General features: G+C 41.6%; 1 protein-coding gene across 1 annotated transcript in view; it reads right to left on the bottom strand.

Annotated features, from left to right (window-relative positions):
• Window positions 1–536: 536 nt before the first annotated feature.
• The window catches only part of LOC109483989 (pseudouridine-metabolizing bifunctional protein C1861.05-like), a 26276-nt gene continuing 7456 nt past the window's right edge, over window positions 537–19356 (bottom strand). Inside the window, exons 6-21 of the mRNA XM_019787146.1 lie at window positions 16495–16606; window positions 15825–15931; window positions 15452–15578; window positions 12923–13037; window positions 12375–12460; window positions 11443–11594; window positions 8295–8354; window positions 7472–7538; window positions 7209–7237; window positions 6904–7086; window positions 5613–5741; window positions 5153–5267; window positions 4360–4500; window positions 3073–3251; window positions 2447–2529; window positions 537–1455 (exon numbers count right to left, since the gene is read on the bottom strand). Of these exons, the coding sequence (XP_019642705.1) occupies window positions 1266–1455; window positions 2447–2529; window positions 3073–3251; window positions 4360–4500; window positions 5153–5267; window positions 5613–5741; window positions 6904–7086; window positions 7209–7237; window positions 7472–7538; window positions 8295–8354; window positions 11443–11594; window positions 12375–12460; window positions 12923–13037; window positions 15452–15578; window positions 15825–15931; window positions 16495–16606 (1875 nt within the window). The 3' untranslated portion in view covers window positions 537–1265. The remainder of the gene's footprint in view (window positions 1456–2446; window positions 2530–3072; window positions 3252–4359; window positions 4501–5152; window positions 5268–5612; window positions 5742–6903; window positions 7087–7208; window positions 7238–7471; window positions 7539–8294; window positions 8355–11442; window positions 11595–12374; window positions 12461–12922; window positions 13038–15451; window positions 15579–15824; window positions 15932–16494; window positions 16607–19356) is intronic.

The raw sequence follows: 19356 nt of genomic DNA, 5'->3' as shown, positions 1-19356 counted from the left end.
AAATAAGAATTAAAGTTACATAAGTCAGGCTGATATATATGAGGCTGATATTGACTATGGTAGAGGCAGGCCAGATGTCTGTCTAAAGAATGACAGCAAAACAAATTATTTGCTTTTGTAGACTTGGATCAAGGATAATGAAAGATAATGTCATTGCTGAGGGCCTGCAAGGGTAGCAAGGGGGGGTCCCGACAACGCTCTACGCTGAATTCGGAAACCTCTCGATTACCCTTTACAATAAATTCTAAGTGGCTACAACGCATTATGTAGAATTAAAACGCCGAATACGCTCTACGCAAAAATATTAGAGCAGTCCGTCTACCCTCTACTTAGAATTAAAACGGCCGATTATGCTCTACGGAAAAGGGCTTGCGGGCCCCCATTGCTTGGATGGAACGGGATTGTACTACAGCAGTGGGTTTGTAAGCAAACGGGTTATGTAACTTGCTAGTAATCATTTTCCTGGCTCCCATGGTTGGGTTGTGTAGTTAATTCGTTAAAGCAGCCAACAATAATTGCAGACAAAAGAAGTTCAATGCAGTATCAGAGAAATTTGTATTGTATTGTGGCAATCCAAATCACATCAAATCAAATCAAAGCATTATTGACAAACAATTGACAGTACCTGTAACAATAACATTACATTACAAGATGATACTTAGAGATAATTATTCTACACAATAATGCTGAAATCATTTACACAATGACTTATTAACAATTTATCTTTTGCATTAGAAAACTCTCACAACAATGAATTTTTTACATCTGAATAATTGGCAAGATACAAAACTGAGAACAAAAACAATAAAATATGAGGTAAACATACGGTACAGATATTACAACACTAGCCTATCAAATGTTAATGGATCAACATACGCAGGTTATGTTACATGTACATGTGGCATATAGTGTGGTAAAAGCTTGTCATATCTAAGAACATCATCCATTGGTCTGCAAGAGAAGAGATTTACGGACTGGTTGATAGCTGGCAGTCTGAACTACACAACAGCTCTATCTGTACAATTGCAGCTTGTTCACAGAATTTGTTACTGAGCTTGTAATTGGAATCAAGAAGGCACCCAAGTAGGACTAAGCAGCAAAGTGGAGATCTGTAGATCTAGAGACCTGAACATGAAATCCTGCTGTGGGTTCTGCGTGCCTGTCTGGAGCAGAATCCCCTCAAGAAGATTATCTCATTGTAAACTACTAGAGGTCTATACCTGCACTGATGCAAAGTTTGTACCACTATCAGCTATATGTATGAACTAGATAGGTATGGAGTAGGTCGGCCAGTGCAGCTTCTTGATGTTCTCTTCTGAGAAGTCTGCACAGTCGAGGCTGGCAGGCACGGCGCTGTGCGTCTGGGTGGAGTTGTAGGCGGCCAGAAGTCCCTGCTTTACGCAGACGTCCGGGGGAAGACCCTGCAGCATTCCGTGCATCATACCTGCAGAGAAGCTGAGGAACAAAAAAATACATTATACAGTTACAACCAGGTAGTTAAAATGTTCGAAGCAGTTTTTGCCAACACAAGGGATTGGACTTTTTGACTGTACAACTCCTGTCTTTGTCAAGGAACAAGTAACATCCGTGTCCATAATATCACCATAGTCCATAATATCGCCACCTTGAGAAACAGTGTGCTTAAAGATATTTTTACTGCAACATACCCTAGGTATGTACATTTCATGTGTGAAGGACTGCATACCAAAAGTATGTTGCAGTAAAAATATCTTCAAGCACACTATTTCTCAAGGTGGCGATATTATGGACCCTGGTGATATTATGGACACAGATGTTACTTAAAATGTTTGAAGCAGTTTAAACTGTCTTTTTCCAACAGAAGGGATTGGACTTACCCAAATTTTTGACTGTACAGCTCCTGTCATTGTCAAGGAACAAGCAATCCATACATGTACAGTTGAAAAGTAAGTCCAATCCCTTGTGTTGGTAATTACAGTTTAACTACTTTATAATGACTTCTACCAACACTTCTTCAAGATTAGCTAAAATGTTGTATAGAAAATAAACCCTAGATAGATTCCAGTTCTGTGCATGCTAAGGGTTGGTATGATGTGTAAGTAGCTGCTAGATTTGTGTGTGACTTTTTACAGGGATGGTGGTATCTGTAAAACCTAACATTTATCTTTGATACAGTTGTCATAGCAACAGGAGCAGTAACTGACAGATGTGCAGTATGTTTGTTGGTGGTCTGTTGTATCCTGAACCATGTTTTATCCAGAATCATGATCAAGCACAGTTCTGGATAGTCCATGCATATCCAGAACTGCATGTGCCTCGGGCAAATCTACATTCTTGGGATACACAGAGACTATCCAGATTCGTGCCTGAGCCTAACCCTAACCCATTCAGGCATAGAACTAGACAGGCATGGTTCTGGGTACAGCAGAACTAGACAGGCACGGTTCTGGGTTCGGGAGGGTCTTACCAATCTCCTGCTCCTGAGACGTTGACGACTTGCTGCTCAGTTTTAGGGAAGACTGGATAGTGCACGGCTGTCAGCATGGTTTTCTGCATAGGAAATGTACATTTCAAGAGTTAAAACTTTAGATCAACACAAAAAAGTTCTCTCACCTAGAGCTTTCGACCAGTCACTCTGGCCTTCCTCAGTAGACTGACCCAGTGAGGCTTGTCACATGCTTTCTTTGAAGTGTGACATCAACAATGGGTCAAAGGTATCCGGTATAGGAAGACCGGAGTGACTGGTCGAAAGCTCTAGGTGAGAGAACTTTTTGTGTTGGATCAAAAGTTTTAACTGTAAACATGTAACCACCAACACAGATGAACTTTTAAACATTTGTTGTTAGGACTGACTGCTTCCTCTAAACACATGTACAATGAACGTCTGAAGTTGCAGTGTTTTTTCTACTAATTGTTTCTTCATTTTACAACATAAAGTTTTCTTCCTTACCTTGACGGTGTTGTTTCCCTTCCCCACGTGTACATAAATTACAAAATAGAATTTCTGACAATGGAGAATTTCCTAGTACATGTACAACTCTTGTATTTGGGCTGTACACAATGCGCTGACAAATGGGCTATACAGAACCTTACCTTGACGGTGTTGTTTCCCTTCCCCACAGGAAAGCTGGACTGCTGCTCTGTGTTTCGGCACACGAGAACGCCGTCCCTGCTCAGAGTCACGACCACGCAGTGCAGGTACTCCAGCAGCGGTCGGACTAGGAACACAGCCTCCTGCAGTCTCTGGGACAACGTAGGGTCCTCCTCGGGGACTAAAAAAAACATACAAGGTCTAAGGTAAGGTACATGTATAATGGAATACAAAATGCACTAGCGATCTGACTAGGAACACGGCCTCCTGTAGCCTCTGGGACAAGGTCGGGTCCTCCTCTGGGACTGGAGAGAAAACACACCGTCATGTAAATACAAGAAACCTCATGTAACTCAACACAACTGCATACAGGTGTACTCCAGCAGCGGTCAGACTAGGAACACGGCTTCCTGTAGTCTCTGGGACAACGTAGGGTCCTCCTCGGGGACTGGAGAGAAAACATACATCAGCACAAAAAATCTCATGTAATTCAACACAACTGCATATACTGGAATACAAAATGCACTAGCGGACGGACTAGGAACACGGCCTCCTGTAGCCTCTGGGACAATGTTGGGTCCTCCTCGGGGACTGGAGAGAAAACAGACCATCATGTAAATACAAGAAACCTCATTCAACACAACTGCATATACTGGTACATGTACATGTACATTGTACATATAATGGAATACAAAATGCACATGTGGATGGACTAGGAACACAGCCTCGTGCAGTCTTTGGGACAATGTTGGCTCCTCCTCTGGAACTGAAGAAACAAGAAATGCTTTTAAAAAAGCTGGCTGGGGTTTGGTGGATGTCACTATTATCTCCATAATTTATCCAGTAGTAGAGTTTGAATTTCCTGTTGAGTATTATTTACCTGGATGTCTAACCTTCATCAACATACAAAAAAATCAAATTCAATTAAAGCAGCCATCATGACATTAGAATGTGTGGACTGTCTAACACTGACCCACTGGACAGGACCACATGGAGACATGGAGTCCAGTCTAGCCGACTGCTGCCCACCCCTGAGACAGGGAAGCCGGCAGCAGAATAATCAAGGCCCGGATATGGATGGATGGATCATGAAATCTTACCACTGCATAATTTATACAGGAATACTGGAAGTTTTTTTTCCCGACCTTACCCAGCGGTTCGTGGTGTATCCAGTATTATAAATAAGCCTTCAATGGCTAATTGACACTCCTCTGGCCAATAGATACTGCCTTGCCACCACATGATCTGCTTGGAGATTAGAATTATATTAGAAGTGTTTCTGTCCTTACCTACTGGTTCCTCGTGCCCGGTCACCATACGGTAGATCATTCTCAGCTCGGTTAAGTTCGGCGACAGGTAAGTTATGTTCTTCCAGGCGTCCGACTCAAAAGGTTTGGAGGACTTCACCACACAGGTGGGCTCATACCAGGCTGCAAGAAAACATGATGGCTCATATAATATGATATGATATATGATATGATATAATATTCTGACATTTGGTGAAGCCTGGCAAAATACTAACAGGCTGCAAGAAAAGATGAAGTCAAAGCCCGCAACCATTAGCATGGTCACATATGGCGGCTTCCATCTCCATTTTGTAGCCCTTGGGCCACACAGTTGTGCATTATCACTATAGCAGGAGGCTATCCCACTGGAAATGCTGAGTGCTAAGCAGAGAAAGCAGTATGCACCATGTACCATTTTTAAAGTCTTGGGTTTGACTTGGCCGTTGTGCAGTATATAATATGATCATATAATATTCTGACATTTGGTGAAGCCTGGCAAAATACTAAGCTGCAGCACAGATAAATTAATTAGTAAGAATAAATTTAACTTTTGTTGAACATAAAACCACATGTACTTTGATTTGATACTAGTACTTGATTTTATTTTATTGGAATTGTCAAAACATACCATACACATGGGACACTGGCGGCTATTGCTGGTAGAGCTACTGTATCATTTCACCATGTTTACTTTGTCAAGAACATGAGTAGAAGTCAGCAACATACATGTACTAGTAGCCACACTTGTTCATTGATACATTGCAGAAAATGTCAACCTCCCGGTAATGTTACCCACCTGGCACCTGCAGATAGTGGCACAGTTTGAGGATGTAGCGAACGGTTTCTTCTGGAATGTTGCCGTCCACACACACAAACGGGGCCAGCTCTATAGCCGAGGCAAATTTGGACACCTGATAATATGGAAGAGATCGACGGGGTAAAGGTTATGGATGGCAGACATATTGGATTCACATATACCTAGAATCTACTCCTGTTGGCATGGTAAAAAAACATGATTTACATGTACATGTGTATATGTAATTTTTAACAACAATCTGTAGCGGTTACCAAGTCCGGTGATATCTGGTTGTTGATGTGTGTGTGTGTGTGAGTGTGAGTGTGTGTGAGTGAGTGAGTGAGTGTGCGTGCGTGGTTACCAGGTCGGGTGATATCCGGTTGTTGATCTGTGTGTGTGTGTGAGTGCGCGAGTGTGTGTGTGTGTGTGTAAGTGTGGGTGTGAGTGAGTGAGTGGTTACCAAGTCCGGTGATATCCGGTTGTTGATGTCCATGTCCCCCACCCCCAGCACCAGCTCCCCGTCTCCGTTCAGAACCGCGCAGTACGTCGCCGTCCTCTGGTCCTCCAGCTGCGACACTCCTGACACATCCTGGAACATACAGAAGTGGGGTTAGTAGTAGTAGATACAGACTGAGATGGTACGGCCACCTCCAGAGAATGGACAGGGACAAATGGCCAAAGAGGATCCTCACACTAGATGTGGAGGATCCAAACCCCCGTGGCCGCCCTAGGAGGAAATGGTTCGACAATATAAAGGAGGACCTCCACCACCTGAACTTAGACAAGATCAACCCACAGGACAGAGACAAGTGGCGTGCTGCCATCAAGCCCCAATTGTACTGTGCAAGCACGTCTAACCCTCGGAAGATGGGGAACAACAGACGATAAACCGGACAGTGAGTGAGTACATTAGAGTAGTAGTATCCAGTCTTTGATTATATTGTAGCAAGGGTCCCTGACACATCCTGAACCACAAAGACGGGTGTTATTTAAAAAAAAAAAAAGCTTTTTTTGTGGGGAAAACATAATAACAGCTGAAGTTCAACACAGCATGTAGTAGTCTCCAGTCTAGGGGCTGCTGCAGGGTCCCTAACACTGTGTATTAGCCAGCGACATTAGGGAGCCAGCAGAAAATACGGAGGATGGCACCCAGGCTATCCTAACAAAGGGCTCTGTCCAGCACTGGATCACACTGGCAATGCCACTCTCTCTAATGTCCTTCCTGACACAAACCATCCAGGATTTCCTTGGTCTAAAGTAAGAATTTATATACAATCAATTCACATAGAGCATGCCCGTTTGGAAGAACCCCCCAACAAGGCTCAAAGGTCCACTTTTTGGTCCACTTTTTATGTAAAGGTCCACTTTTTATGTAAAGGTCCACTTTTTATGTAAAGGTCCACTTTTTATGTAAAGGTCCACTTTTTATGTAAAGGTCCAAGATTTTGCTTGAAAAGATGGACTGGAAGTGGAATCGTAGACAAACTGCTCCCTTTGTCATTGAATAAAAATGTATCTCTGATTTTTTTCTTGGAAATCCTCTCAAAAATGCACGAAATGCCATCTTAGAAGGTTCATTTTTCAAAATTTTCCGGACCCCCCTAGGAACCTCGCGCCTTCAGTGCTCGCCTCAGGCCTACGGCGCTCGAGGTCCCCTCAAGCAGTGGGAAGAACCCCCTCATTCAAAATCCTGGCTATGGGCATGTAGAGTGTATCTGCACATTACTTTGGTAAGAACTTAAACAGCCCACCATGTGAGTTGAGTAGATGTAGAAGGAGGCAGCATGAGGGTCATTCCCTACTGCAGACACCAGCAGAGGCATGGCGCCCAGCTGGCTCATGCAGTCTGAAACAAGGACACACTGAAAATCAGCATATTTTCCTCTCCCCTGTGCTTTTAGCTGTGGTAATACAGATAGTTTTGAGCCAGTATTCTAAGGGCTACGATGGCTACAAGTGAACTTAATTCATTTCTACAGTAAAAAGTGGTAGCAAACAACAACAATGGCAAATCTTACACATATATGAAAATAAAGATTATTCAAATTGTGTGGAGAGGCATGGCACCCAGCTGGCTCATGCAGTCTGAAACAATGATGAAGACCTCCAAAAAGTCAGTTTGCAATGTTTTCCTCTCCCTGTGCTGTCATAATACAGATAGTTCTGAGTGGTGCAATGGTTGCAAGTGAACTAATACTAGTAATTAATTCATTTTTACATTTAAAAAGTGGTAACAAACAACAATCATTAGCAAATCTTATACGCAAATGAAAATAAAGATTTTTCAAATTATGTGAACATGATAATTCTAACCCTCACCTGCAACGTTCCTACCAACTCCACCGAACGACTGTGTCAGTGTCCCTGGGTTTGTCATGCCTCCAAGCTGTGGACATGACAAGAAAAGTTAGTACTGTACATCTATTAATCGTTCAAGCTATCATGCAAGCTTTCAACATGTTACCTTATGTCCTTACCAGTGCACCCAAATATTTTCTTAGATTTTTGTATCTGAAGATGTTAACTGTACAGTAGTATACAGCATATTCCTAACATCTAAGGCCACATCAATTTAATTTCTTGGTTAACGGATTTTTCTAGAAAAATAATGGAGCGGGCGGGCGAAAAATAGATAAAAATAAAAACAGGCCTAGGCATCCTAATAGTAGTATTATTGCCCAAAATGGTTATGATAGGAGACATGAAGTCAACACACCAGGCTGGTTCAAAATTTAAACAATGAATTTTAAACTTTTAATGATACCACTGCATTGAAATATGGGATGACTGTAACAAGTAGCAAGAAAAGGACTGTTTTCAACTGTTCAGGGCAAAATATGAGCATCTTGCAGTTGATTCTGAATTTTTATTTTTATTTTCAAATCAGAAAAAAATGAAGCGGCGAATCCATTAACCAAGAAATCAAATTGGTGTGGCCTAAGTGTCAGAAAAATAATAAAAAAACTACTTTTTGTTAGAAATGAAACAGTCTAGTAGTTAGTTTTTGCTGACACATTCTACTTATTCCAAAAGATTTATTGTGCCCTCATTTTTTAGGTTAGGTGCCCAAAAATGAAATTTGAGCCCTGCTCTAGCTCCCCCTGCTGTATAATAAAACAATTCTTCATAAAAAGTCACCCACCTTGACTTCTGGGTCCTTGGTCTTTGCCACAAAGTCGACCACACTGGCTCCAACAACAACCTGTTTAAGGGCAGGTGGAATCTTTAATGTCTCTGCTTTCCCAGCAGATCAATCAAGATGTTTTTTAAGAGAACACCCGATTTTGTATAAGTATTGTCTTCATCTCAATGAAAGGATGATACAATTTATATGTAGACTTAAATTACCCATCCAGATTGTCAAACCTCTATGGTTCAAACTGGTAAAACGATATCTATCAAATATAGTAGTAGTAAGCTATCTTTAACCATACACGCACATACCGGGAAATATCATGTTCGACTATGAAATTGTACTTTGAAATATTTGATGTAGCATGTGATTGCTTCATAAGCACTGAATGAAAATATTACAATATCAAATAAAGTGTCATGGTACAGGCATGGAAAGAAATCCATCTATAGTTATCCATACTCATGAGTTTGAGTTTTTATGAAAGAATACCGTAGCTACTGTCATGTACATTGTACATTGTACATGACAGTAGCTATTCTTCCTGTGGTCTGTTCTAACACACAACACGACACACAGGAAACAAGACTTTTGAAAAAAGTTTATCTCGGCCGCTGGCCATGTAGTTTTGTGTTCTTGGAGGATGTCCACATAGATTTGTGTAACTGCTAGAGAGGAAAGAATGTATTACCTAGTATGTTCATACCTGTAACACCAAACAGGGTAATAAGTTGGCTTCCATTATCATTTGCTTCAATGGAATTAGTGAAAAATATTAATCTCGAAGCAGATGTTGGGAGGGAAAATGTTTAGGTAGAGATACAGATTTTCATTTGTGATTGAAGATTTGAGAGACAGGAAAGAGTTTAGGATATGTATGTGGAGCTAATTTCTCTGTTAGAGTAGGTTACACAGCTCTATGTATGGGGAAGACATTTTTTGGAATCAGTAGTGTCATGTTGTATATTACAGAGGAACTATGTTTCATCTGTATGTTTCATTGAAATTGTAATGTCTGGACAATACTGATGAATAAAGAGCAAAGATGCATGTGTCAAAAGTGAAATGTTTTATTTTGGTATAACTTCATGAGACAACACAAAATGGAGTGGCTACAATAACAGAGCTGTCAAACGTTATCAAGCTTAATGCACTAACATATTGTTAGGTTGTACGAATTCATAAATTTTCACAGGGGGGGGGGAGGGGGGCGATAACGTAACTCTGTTTAAATCTGTTCAACAGCACGAATAAAACACAATGTAATTGATTGCCCTTGCCCGTAGTATCTTTAGCTCCATTTTTATCCTATGGCTCTATGCCTAATACCATTATAATTCCTGATATTTTGCTATTTTTGCTAAGTAAATACCTTACCAGCCTCATGCGTTACATCCGGGATCTTCGATATGGGAAATTCCATTCAGGCCACTAATCAAAAGCGACATCTTGCGACCGAGGAATATAGTGCACTTCCATAACCTTCGTCTTGACTTATTCAGATGTCTCAAGGTAATATTAAAACGTAATTTTTTAAACTTGGTTTATTGGTGCAATTGCAGCAGTTATTACCAAATCTTTATAACATTTAATGCATACTACTCTCATGTCCCTAATAAACATACCCCCCGGAATAAACATACCCCCCGGACAAATCTTCAAAGTCTAATATACATACCCTCCGGAATAAACGTACCCCCCGGAAAATGACCAAATTGACAGGTGAACGGTACTAAAATGTGCTCTTTATTTCAATACCAATGTATGGGCAAATCTTTCACTGTTACTTTTGATTAGGAATATAAATATACTGTACTAGTACTCAACAAACAGTGTCGACATTACAGCCATATTACACCACTAGCAATAGGGGTGGGTACCTGTTCGGCTCTTCCAGGTCCAGAGGATCAGGTCCAGGTCCGGACCTGTACCTGTACCTGATTCTGAATACCGGAGTTTCAGTACCGAATTTTTTTTGCTAAATGATCATTGCTAAATACAATATAACGTTAAGTATATGTAACCACTACAATAATTTTCATTTCATTTTATTTTATTTTTAATTTTTATTTATTTTTATTTATTTTCATTTTATTTTTTATTCTGTTTTATTTTATTTCATTTAATTTTATTCTATTTTATCCGTTCTATGCATTATCAAACTTCTCCTCTACTGCTAGAGCTACTAAAACTTCAGACCGAATATATTAAACATTTTAATTCGCCCCCTCTAGCGGTTTGGGCCAAATTGCAGCTTTCCAAAAATCCAAGATGGCGGCGGCAGATCGGCGCGGCTCGGCGATTGCCGATTTCATTGTATTTTCCTTGGTCTTTTACGCGATTCAAGCAAAGAAAACAAGTTGACCACAAGAACAAAGAGTAATACAGCACTGGGAATCTAATGGTCCGTTTTGTTGGGCGGTAATTTCTCATTTCAAGTGAATATTTACGTGCGTCACAGTGATTTATTCACCAATCAAAAGCGACATCTTGCGACTTAAGCAAATATGGAAGGTTAATGTACATAATTTATGTCATTGATTTATTGGTCCAATTACCGCAGCTATTAGCGAAATTCTAGAACCTTAAATGCATACTATGATATAAAACAATGGTTTTGTGGTAAACAGCATTTCCTCTTTTTTAGCAACTTCGTTGTATAAGAATAACGACACTATCATCCGGTAGCTCGACCCCACAAAGTAAAGTATACACGCAGAGTAATTGGTTTCATTGGGGTTTTTTTCACGGTCGAAAACACGATCCAACGTACATATTTTGGAGCACAATACCTCGGCCGCTCAGGCGGCCGAGATAAAAATACTTTTTAAGAGACATTAAGGAGGCCATATATATCAGAGCACTTCAGCCTTCACTTAATAGAGATGGTGTATGATATAAACTCCCTGGCACTTTTGATCAATTGCTTACGTCACGTATCAGTAAAATCTTGTGCGAATAAGGTCACGTGTTTATAAACCGTAAATCTCGCGAGATCACGTTGTGAAGTGATTGGGCATTAATTATCCTGATGAAGGCGACAGTGGTCGCTGAAAATTTGATCCCTGTACAATTGTGTGTTGGAGTAAAGTTCAACCTTTTACTACAGGAAAAACTGTATGCATAAACACATTGACAACAATAGTGAAATACACACAGGTTTGTTGCTCTTGATGAGGACGTCAGCCTGTGGAGTTTTTGCCTGCAGGTTGGAGGTGGGCAGGTTGTGGTAGTGTTTCCTCCTCCTGTGTGAGAGGGCCCAGGCCAGCTGGCTGCCAACAGCAGCGTTATTCTCCATGAGAGCAATGTCTGTGTGGGGAGTTAAGGGCACTGCACTTGCCTTTCACTGTATGGGATTATGTTTTTTTTTTTTCAAACATGTTAGGTTTGGAGAAAGCCCTAAGAGAGGCTGCTGAAGAGAAGAGAAGGCTACACTGTCACCACCAGCACAGAGCTTCACATGTCCATCCTGCCATAGGACCTGCAGGCCAAGGATCGGGCTGTGCAGCCACATGAAGGCCTGCAGAGGACAACCTTCCTAGAATTATTGAACATCAGCGAAGTACCAGCCATCATGTTAGGCTTCTATCATTGATATGACTACTGAACAAAATTGTATCATTGACACGTTGATGAGGGTTAGACGATACACATAGAAAATTCAAACTCTACTATAGTTATGACTTATGTACAGAAATTTGTTCCAGATTTTTCTAGTGACAGCCATCTTGTGTGGTGGATGTCACTTGGAAATCTGGAACTAATCTCCACAATATATCCAGTAGCAGAGTTTGAATTGCCTATGAGTACGTTGCTGATGAGTATACCAGGGGTAATGTCTATGAGTATATTGCCTATGAAAGGTTGCTTCAAAGTCCGAGCAGATTACATCCACAGAGTAGCTACAGTGCTGGAATGAAGTCTCTGCTTTTAAAGACAGACTCAAGAGCAATAATATAATGTCCAACATTTGTGCTAAAACAGAACAACCTGGTGGGACCTGTGCACGTCTGTAGCTGCCATGCATCAGAACCTAATGCCTGTTGATGATGGATTGATTGTGTTGTCAGGCAAACATTGGAAGGATACTAGCTGCGAGAGATTTTCCCTGAGTCAGCTTGTCCACCTTCCCCAGGATGTATGGAGTCACCTTATCCCCTCTCACACCCTCTTCCCTGGAAAAAACAACACAATAATGGAGTCACCTTATCCCCTCGCACACCCTCTTCCCTGGAACAAACAACACAATCTGTCTGTCCAGTACTGCTGATGATAGATAGTACATGTACATGTGTACAATGAAGCAGTGACAACAGTTTGATGTTACAGTCCATGTACATGATTTTGTACATGCTGCAGGACTTGACATACTAGTATATAAGCAAAGTAAGCAAGCAAGCAGGTTATTTCTAAGCAGATGCAAAAGCGTTATGGTTAGAACTGGCCATTGAGATAAAGTCCTCAGCTGTGGCAAATGGATACTGTCTTTGCAGCCGCTGATCTGCTTAATATCATGTATTTATTTATCGGAAACTAGCTGCGAGGACAACTGGTTGGACAATAGCTTAATGATAATACATTGTATCAGTGTTCTTAAATCTTTCAGGTATCCGAAACTAAGTCTCTTATGATGTAACCTTGCTTGTTCCACGGCCCTCTGGATGGCATCCTCCACCTTCTGTGCTGAATGCTGCTCTGGAATCGGCACAGCAATGAGCAGTCCACTGTCCAGGCCCAAGGAGAAATGGTTGTCTGAAGTAGACATGAACAAAACTGTTGGTGTAGTGTTCTCTCCAACATTCAAGAAATGAATCTCACGCTAGAGGAATTTTCATGACTGTGTTCTATGGTCCTACTCTATACAGTGACAAGCTTGTAGGAGGGCTAAGTCTAACCATGGAGTTATAACGCCATGGTCTAACATCTGTCTTCTGTTACTGGTGCGTGGCCTTGGTATCTGCATGGGTGGAGCAGTCCTAAAACATTTACTTGGTTCACGTCACTACAGTTAGGACTGTCATCATCTGACTAACTTGTGACAACATTTTGTTTGTTTTGTTTGTTTGTTTGTTTTATTAGATATCCATTAGATTAGATATCAACACGACATAAACATTCAACACAATACAAATGCAAACATATCTGTAAGCATTGCATATACACACTGTATTACCAATTCATTCATTGAGATGGAAGTTAATCCTCCATATTCTCATTTCATTGTCATTATAATGACAGGAATGCTTCTAACCTGTTACCATGAGCAGATGGATTTCTATAACTTTATTAATCACATCTACTGCACATCTAAACCAGCACTGCCAACACAAATTCAATTCCCCCTACATGGTCCTTTAGACCAGAAAGTCACCAGTCGAACCGCAGACCGCTGTGCGCATCAGTTCTGCGCAGCTCTCTCTAAGATCTCGTTTAAATCTCGCGCTTCTTTTCCAAGGTAATGTGATCCGCGAGAATCCGCGAGAGTTTGCTACTGTTTACTGTTTCGCTTGTAACTCCGCTTTGCGTAAGCGTTTCCTTGTCATACGTTAATGTGAGATGTAAGAAGGGCCGGCGTCACGCTCAAGGTCGTAGATGTACATTACCGGTGGTGTTTGTTGGAGAAACGAGGTTTCAAAGTTGACCGTGTTTGATGGAGATGATTCCACTCGAGATAGGTACCCTTTAGTTTTTTGGGGGCAAACCCGTTTGCCATATTTCATCGTCGATTTGGTGTATTGTTTAATAAAGTATAGACCCTCCCCATCTATCGTGTGTTGTTTCTTTTGGGATCCTGTAGTTGTTACAATATAGTAACCGATAGTAAGTTGGGCTCATTCAGTCGAATTCTCAACGATTTTTGTTCGAATCGCAAACTTTTGCAACTAGTTCTAACCAATACACCTGTAATGTAAGATGTGGCTGAAATATAGTTATGTTGGCTTGACACCTGTGTACTTAGTTTTGAAGTTGCACAATGTGTATTGCAGCTCGACCTTGAGAAAAAGTGTAATTTCTTTACAGTTTATTTGCCTTTAAAAATGTTCCGTTAAAAGTTACATAGAACAAAAATGAAAGTGAAAGAATAACGACGAAATAGTAAGCTTCAAAACGATACCCACTTTACGGATGAAAAAGAAAGAGAAGGAATTTGGACATGAACAAATACAACAACAGGTTGATTTTTCATGACCTAATTTTTGAAGGAGAAATCGGACACTATGACCTGTTACTGTAAATATGCAAACATCGGGCATATGTGCTGACATTGGTATAGTTGCACATGAATCCCACTTTCTCTAGCGTCTTCATGATATAAGTCTGACTTGGAATGGGTTTCAGAAAGTCTGTTTGTGATTACAAAACTTGATTCCTTCTTTTTGCGAACTTTCGCAAACAGGGGTTGAAAGTTGCAACATTGTTGGCGGTGCGAAAAATGGAACGCGCTGCCTTGGTTCCATGAATCGAACGCAGGAGTTCGAAACCGATTGACTTCAAATTTGACGATTTTTGAATGGTCAGAACCTTGTATTAAATGCCTCTTTTTGTATATACTTGAATGTTATAATATCACTTATTATATTGCATGTGGTAGCCACATTCATACAGTTTCTCGTACCAAAAAACGAATTTTATGACATTACGCGAAATGTATCAAAATGTAGCGGAAACTCAGGATGGTGTGTGTCAGTAGCTTACAACTGGGCTAAAATTTGACCACCGCGATGTGCGCATCGTCACAGTTTTTTTGGGGGCAAACCCGTTTGCCATAAAATTTACCAGGGGTCATTGGTATCAATGTAAAGGTAAAGAAGTGGGCTATCACACTGTGGTACTAGCTAACGGGATCTAGTTAAATAGTAAAAAAGACAAGCACAAATAAACTGACCAAAAATTGCTAATGTTTGGAAGGCCGTAGCACTCGCTGTCATTTTGCAATGCACGAACTATCTACATGGTTGTACTGGGCAAATCCTGTAGATATGAAAAAATGTAAACATTGTGTAGGTCTAAGGTCTTTTTGCTGCACTATAGGCAGTTGTTTACACCCATGCAACGGGGTCAAATCGTGACCCGGCAAACGCCGTATCTTAGAGAATAACGCGTTCTACGGTGACCTGCGGTTCGACTGTCACTACAAAATGCTGACACAAATGAAACTGTCTGACCTATGACCTCCGCGGCCTCCTCAGGCGTGGTGATGTTGTAGGGCGAGTGGAAGCCGCTCTTCTGAGTGAAGAATGCTGGGAAGTCCGTGGTGTGGCCGTAGGTCAGCACGGAGACGCCCTGGGTCTCCTACAGGAAAAAACACAGGATACAGGTGTTTTCTTTTACACAACCAAAATTTCTCACCAAAGTGCTGATGCTCAGAGGTAAGAGTTCTGCTTCTCACCGCTATATGTAGCAGATGTAGGTGCTGCTTTTGCGATGAGAACACTGTCCCAAATGTGGCTGAGTTTATAACCCCCCTCGTCCCGGTTCATCACTGCTATTTTTCTCTTAACTAATCTGGCAGTACAAAAGGACACGTATAGTCTGTACCAAGTACTCGAGCGTGCGACCGATGTCCAGGATAGACTTGACCCCAGCTGACACCACGGCGATCGGCGTCCGGCCCAGCTCTGTCAGATCCGCACTCACATCCAGCGCTGCAGCAAGCATGGGCGCAGGAAATACATGTAAGTCTACTTATAAACTACGTTCCAGCATCAAGAATGAAAAACACAATCATGTCTTTTCTACATAGGGCCATAACCCTGTACAACACAGAACTGTCATAAGTCATGCTTTATCTTTCCTATGCCTCATCTGTACATAACAAAAGTCAGAAGGTTTGCTTGGTATAAAATGATGTACAAGTATTATAATGTTTATGAGGGATGTATATACCAAGTGTCTTGTCTGTTGTATTTGAAATTCGAGTGCAAACTCTTTGCAATTCGGGGAGTTTCATCCCTGCTGTAAGGTTTGGCTCTTGTCATGAATACACAATTTAAAAAAAACAGGAAATGAGAGACTGCAAAACTTGTTAAGGCATGTTCTAGTTATGGATATTTGAGAAATAAAGTTGTTATTAGTTTTTTTAGAGGATCCAACTGGAAATACACAGTTCAATGTGTAGAATATGTAAGTTGTGAATGTAGAATGTACAGTTTAAATCTGAATTTGAATGAAGCAAGTTTCAGGTATACAAACTTATTGGACTGCGTACATGAGTGCCCTCCCCTGTGCACTCCTCCGATGCCCCCAGTCACAAACACGGAGATGCCGGCCTTGTAAGCTGCTATCATGGTGGCCGCCACGGTGGTGCCCCCACTCCAACCCTGAAAATTGTCAACTAGCAAGGTCACAAATGCAGAGAAAATGCATAATGTTTACCTTCACATGGTCTATCCTAACAAACTATATATAAATACCTACTGCTGTTTAAACAAATTCATTGCCTGAAAAACAGGTTGTTATGTACCTGAGTGTTACTGCTGGTGAAATAAATAAAAAGAAACAGATTCATACATACTAGTATATATGGTGACCAGTCCCTCCAACTTTTCCCTGCTACTTGCTACATAATGTAATCCTACACCACGGGGCGTCTGATACAGCACCAGTCAGATCTCCTTATTCATTGTTGTTTGAGACTTAGTGCTCGTAGAAGAGACAAAAAAATTACGGGTGTGGCTACCTTGTTGACAACTTGCTACATAATGTAACCCTACACCACAAGGTGTCTGCTACAGCACCAGTCGGGACGTAGTGCTGTTAGACAACGAAACAATTTTGAGGTACCTTGCTGACAACCATGGACAAGTCTCTTCTTGATGTCTTCAAGACAGGATTTTCTGTTGAAGCCAGCCACTCGAGTTCATCTTCTGTTAGACCTGCATTCAATATTTTATCCTTCATTAAACAACTCAAAAGAGAAAAAAGCTCTGCAATAGACCTGAGTTAGCTTACAGACCTGCCCTATGTGGCAGAGACTGTTATTCTCAGATAGCACTGTTCAGTCATGCATAGCCGAAGCTGTAGGGCTGATATCAAATAGGATATTACCATGGGCAAAATTGACTGAAGGAGGCCATGGCCAGTAATGTGGACTTGCCATAGATAAAATACATGTATGCAGTACATGTCAGGTGTAAGCTTTACCTATTCTAAGTTTGCCGTTGATGATAGCGATAGTCGCTGGTGTCGCTCTGTGTTCTCGCACAATCTGTACCACTCTCTGGGCCGTTCTGGGGAATAAAAAGTGCATCAAAGTCATCTATCATATGATATTTAGGAATGAAAAAAAACAAACTTTTTCTTAAATGTGCACAGTTCAATCAACAGTGACAGAAAAGCCCACTTTATACACAGCAGAGCTTTTATGGCAACAGCAGGAAAGCTCACTAAAGAGAATTCCCGACAGCGGAACTCAAATTTTCTGCCAAAAACATGGGGTATGCCATGTATGATTGTAGAGTACCTTATCTGATATTGTGTGGATGGGGCATGCCGTGTGTGATGTGCCTTACCTGATGTTGTGTGGATGGGGCATGCCGTGTGTGATGACTGTGCCTTACCTGATGTTGTGTGGATGGGGCATGCCATGTATGATGTGCCTTACCTGATGTTGTGTGGATGGGGCATGCCATGTGTGATGTGCCTTACCTGATGTTGTGTGGATGGGGCATGCCGTGTGTGATGTGCCTTACCTGATGTTGTGTGGATGGGGCATGCCGTGTGTGATGTGCCTTACAGCACAGGCCACGAAATACGCATCAGTTTTCGCGGGACGTTCTGCGAAATACCGCGGTACGTCCTGCGGTATATCGCGAAACGCCGTGCGGAATATCGCGAAACGCCGTGCGGAATATTGCGGAAGGCCGTGCGGAATATTGCGGAAGGCCGTGCGAAATATTGCGGAAGGCCGTGCGTAAGATTGCGGAAGGCCGTGCGTAAGATTGCGGGACGTCCCGCAGAATTTCGCAGAACTGTCCACTGGTAATGGAAACGCCGCTGCGAAACTTCTTCTGCGCAAGAAATCTTTCGCAAGATTTCGGTCGTTAATGAGCAGCCTTTGTATTCTGAGATTTACATGACACTTATTCCACCTCATTTTCACGTATTTGTTGATAATTTGTGGACAATACCGGGGATTATCAGCGCGGCGGGTACCGCGGTCTCGGCCGTGGGCGATTGATGTTTACCATTTGATACTCTGAGTTTGTTCCGATCCGTGTGATTCCAATAAACATCTCACATAACTACGGACTAGTTGGAAGAATGATAGATGCATGAATGCCTGTGTATGATTTAACAAACAAAATCTGACGCTATTATAAAAACTGCCAGACGCTCTTCTCCGCTGGAACAACGCAAGCTGGAGGTCAATGACCTTGGGTCGAACACGTAATGTGTATCGTCAACATTTTCTGCAAGGCATGACTTCGCCTTAGAAACCACTTTTTAAAATTTTAAGCTTTAAATGCTTCGACTCTGTGGCCAAAAATAACGAGTTTGATATTGTCCCTGTTTGCATAGACGCTATATGTTGTAGAAGCTCCATGCTGTTTGTGATTATCGATTCAGAACTACGTGATACATTTTAGAGCGAGGCATTTTCCCATAGCCACACGCACATATTATACTTGATCGACAGGCGTTTCCCTTTGAAGAAGTTGCCGCCCCTGCCGTCGGCGCCAACAGTCTAGCTGGGCTGCTCCAATGATTTCGCCCGTCTTCGTTACAAACACGATCTTCACCGACTATAACCGAGGCTCTGTGATTGGTGTCTATGTGACAAATTTATATTCGCCTATCTTCGTTACAGTTCCGATCTTTACCGACTATATGTATAATCTACTAACGTTACTAGTATTATCTAGGTTCTCTATTCGAGTGTACGTGTATAGATTCAGGCGTTCGTTTGTTGTTGCTGACGGAAGACTCGTGGTAATATTCAGAGTCGAACTAACGTTTTTGCATATGAGAATTAATATTATTGTGCCAAGCGCGAAGCATAATTCAAGGGTTCTTTACGCCCCATGGCTTTGTTGACACGCATCAAAAATTGATACATTTCGTTCGCCAC

This window comes from Branchiostoma belcheri, unplaced genomic scaffold (genome assembly GCF_001625305.1).
Source record: "Branchiostoma belcheri isolate BF01 breed outbred unplaced genomic scaffold, Haploidv18h27 scaffold68, whole genome shotgun sequence".
Classification (NCBI taxonomy): domain Eukaryota; kingdom Metazoa; phylum Chordata; class Leptocardii; order Amphioxiformes; family Branchiostomatidae; genus Branchiostoma; species Branchiostoma belcheri.
The sequence above is the reverse complement of the archived record's forward strand: the minus strand, read 5'-3'. Positions and strand labels throughout refer to the sequence as shown.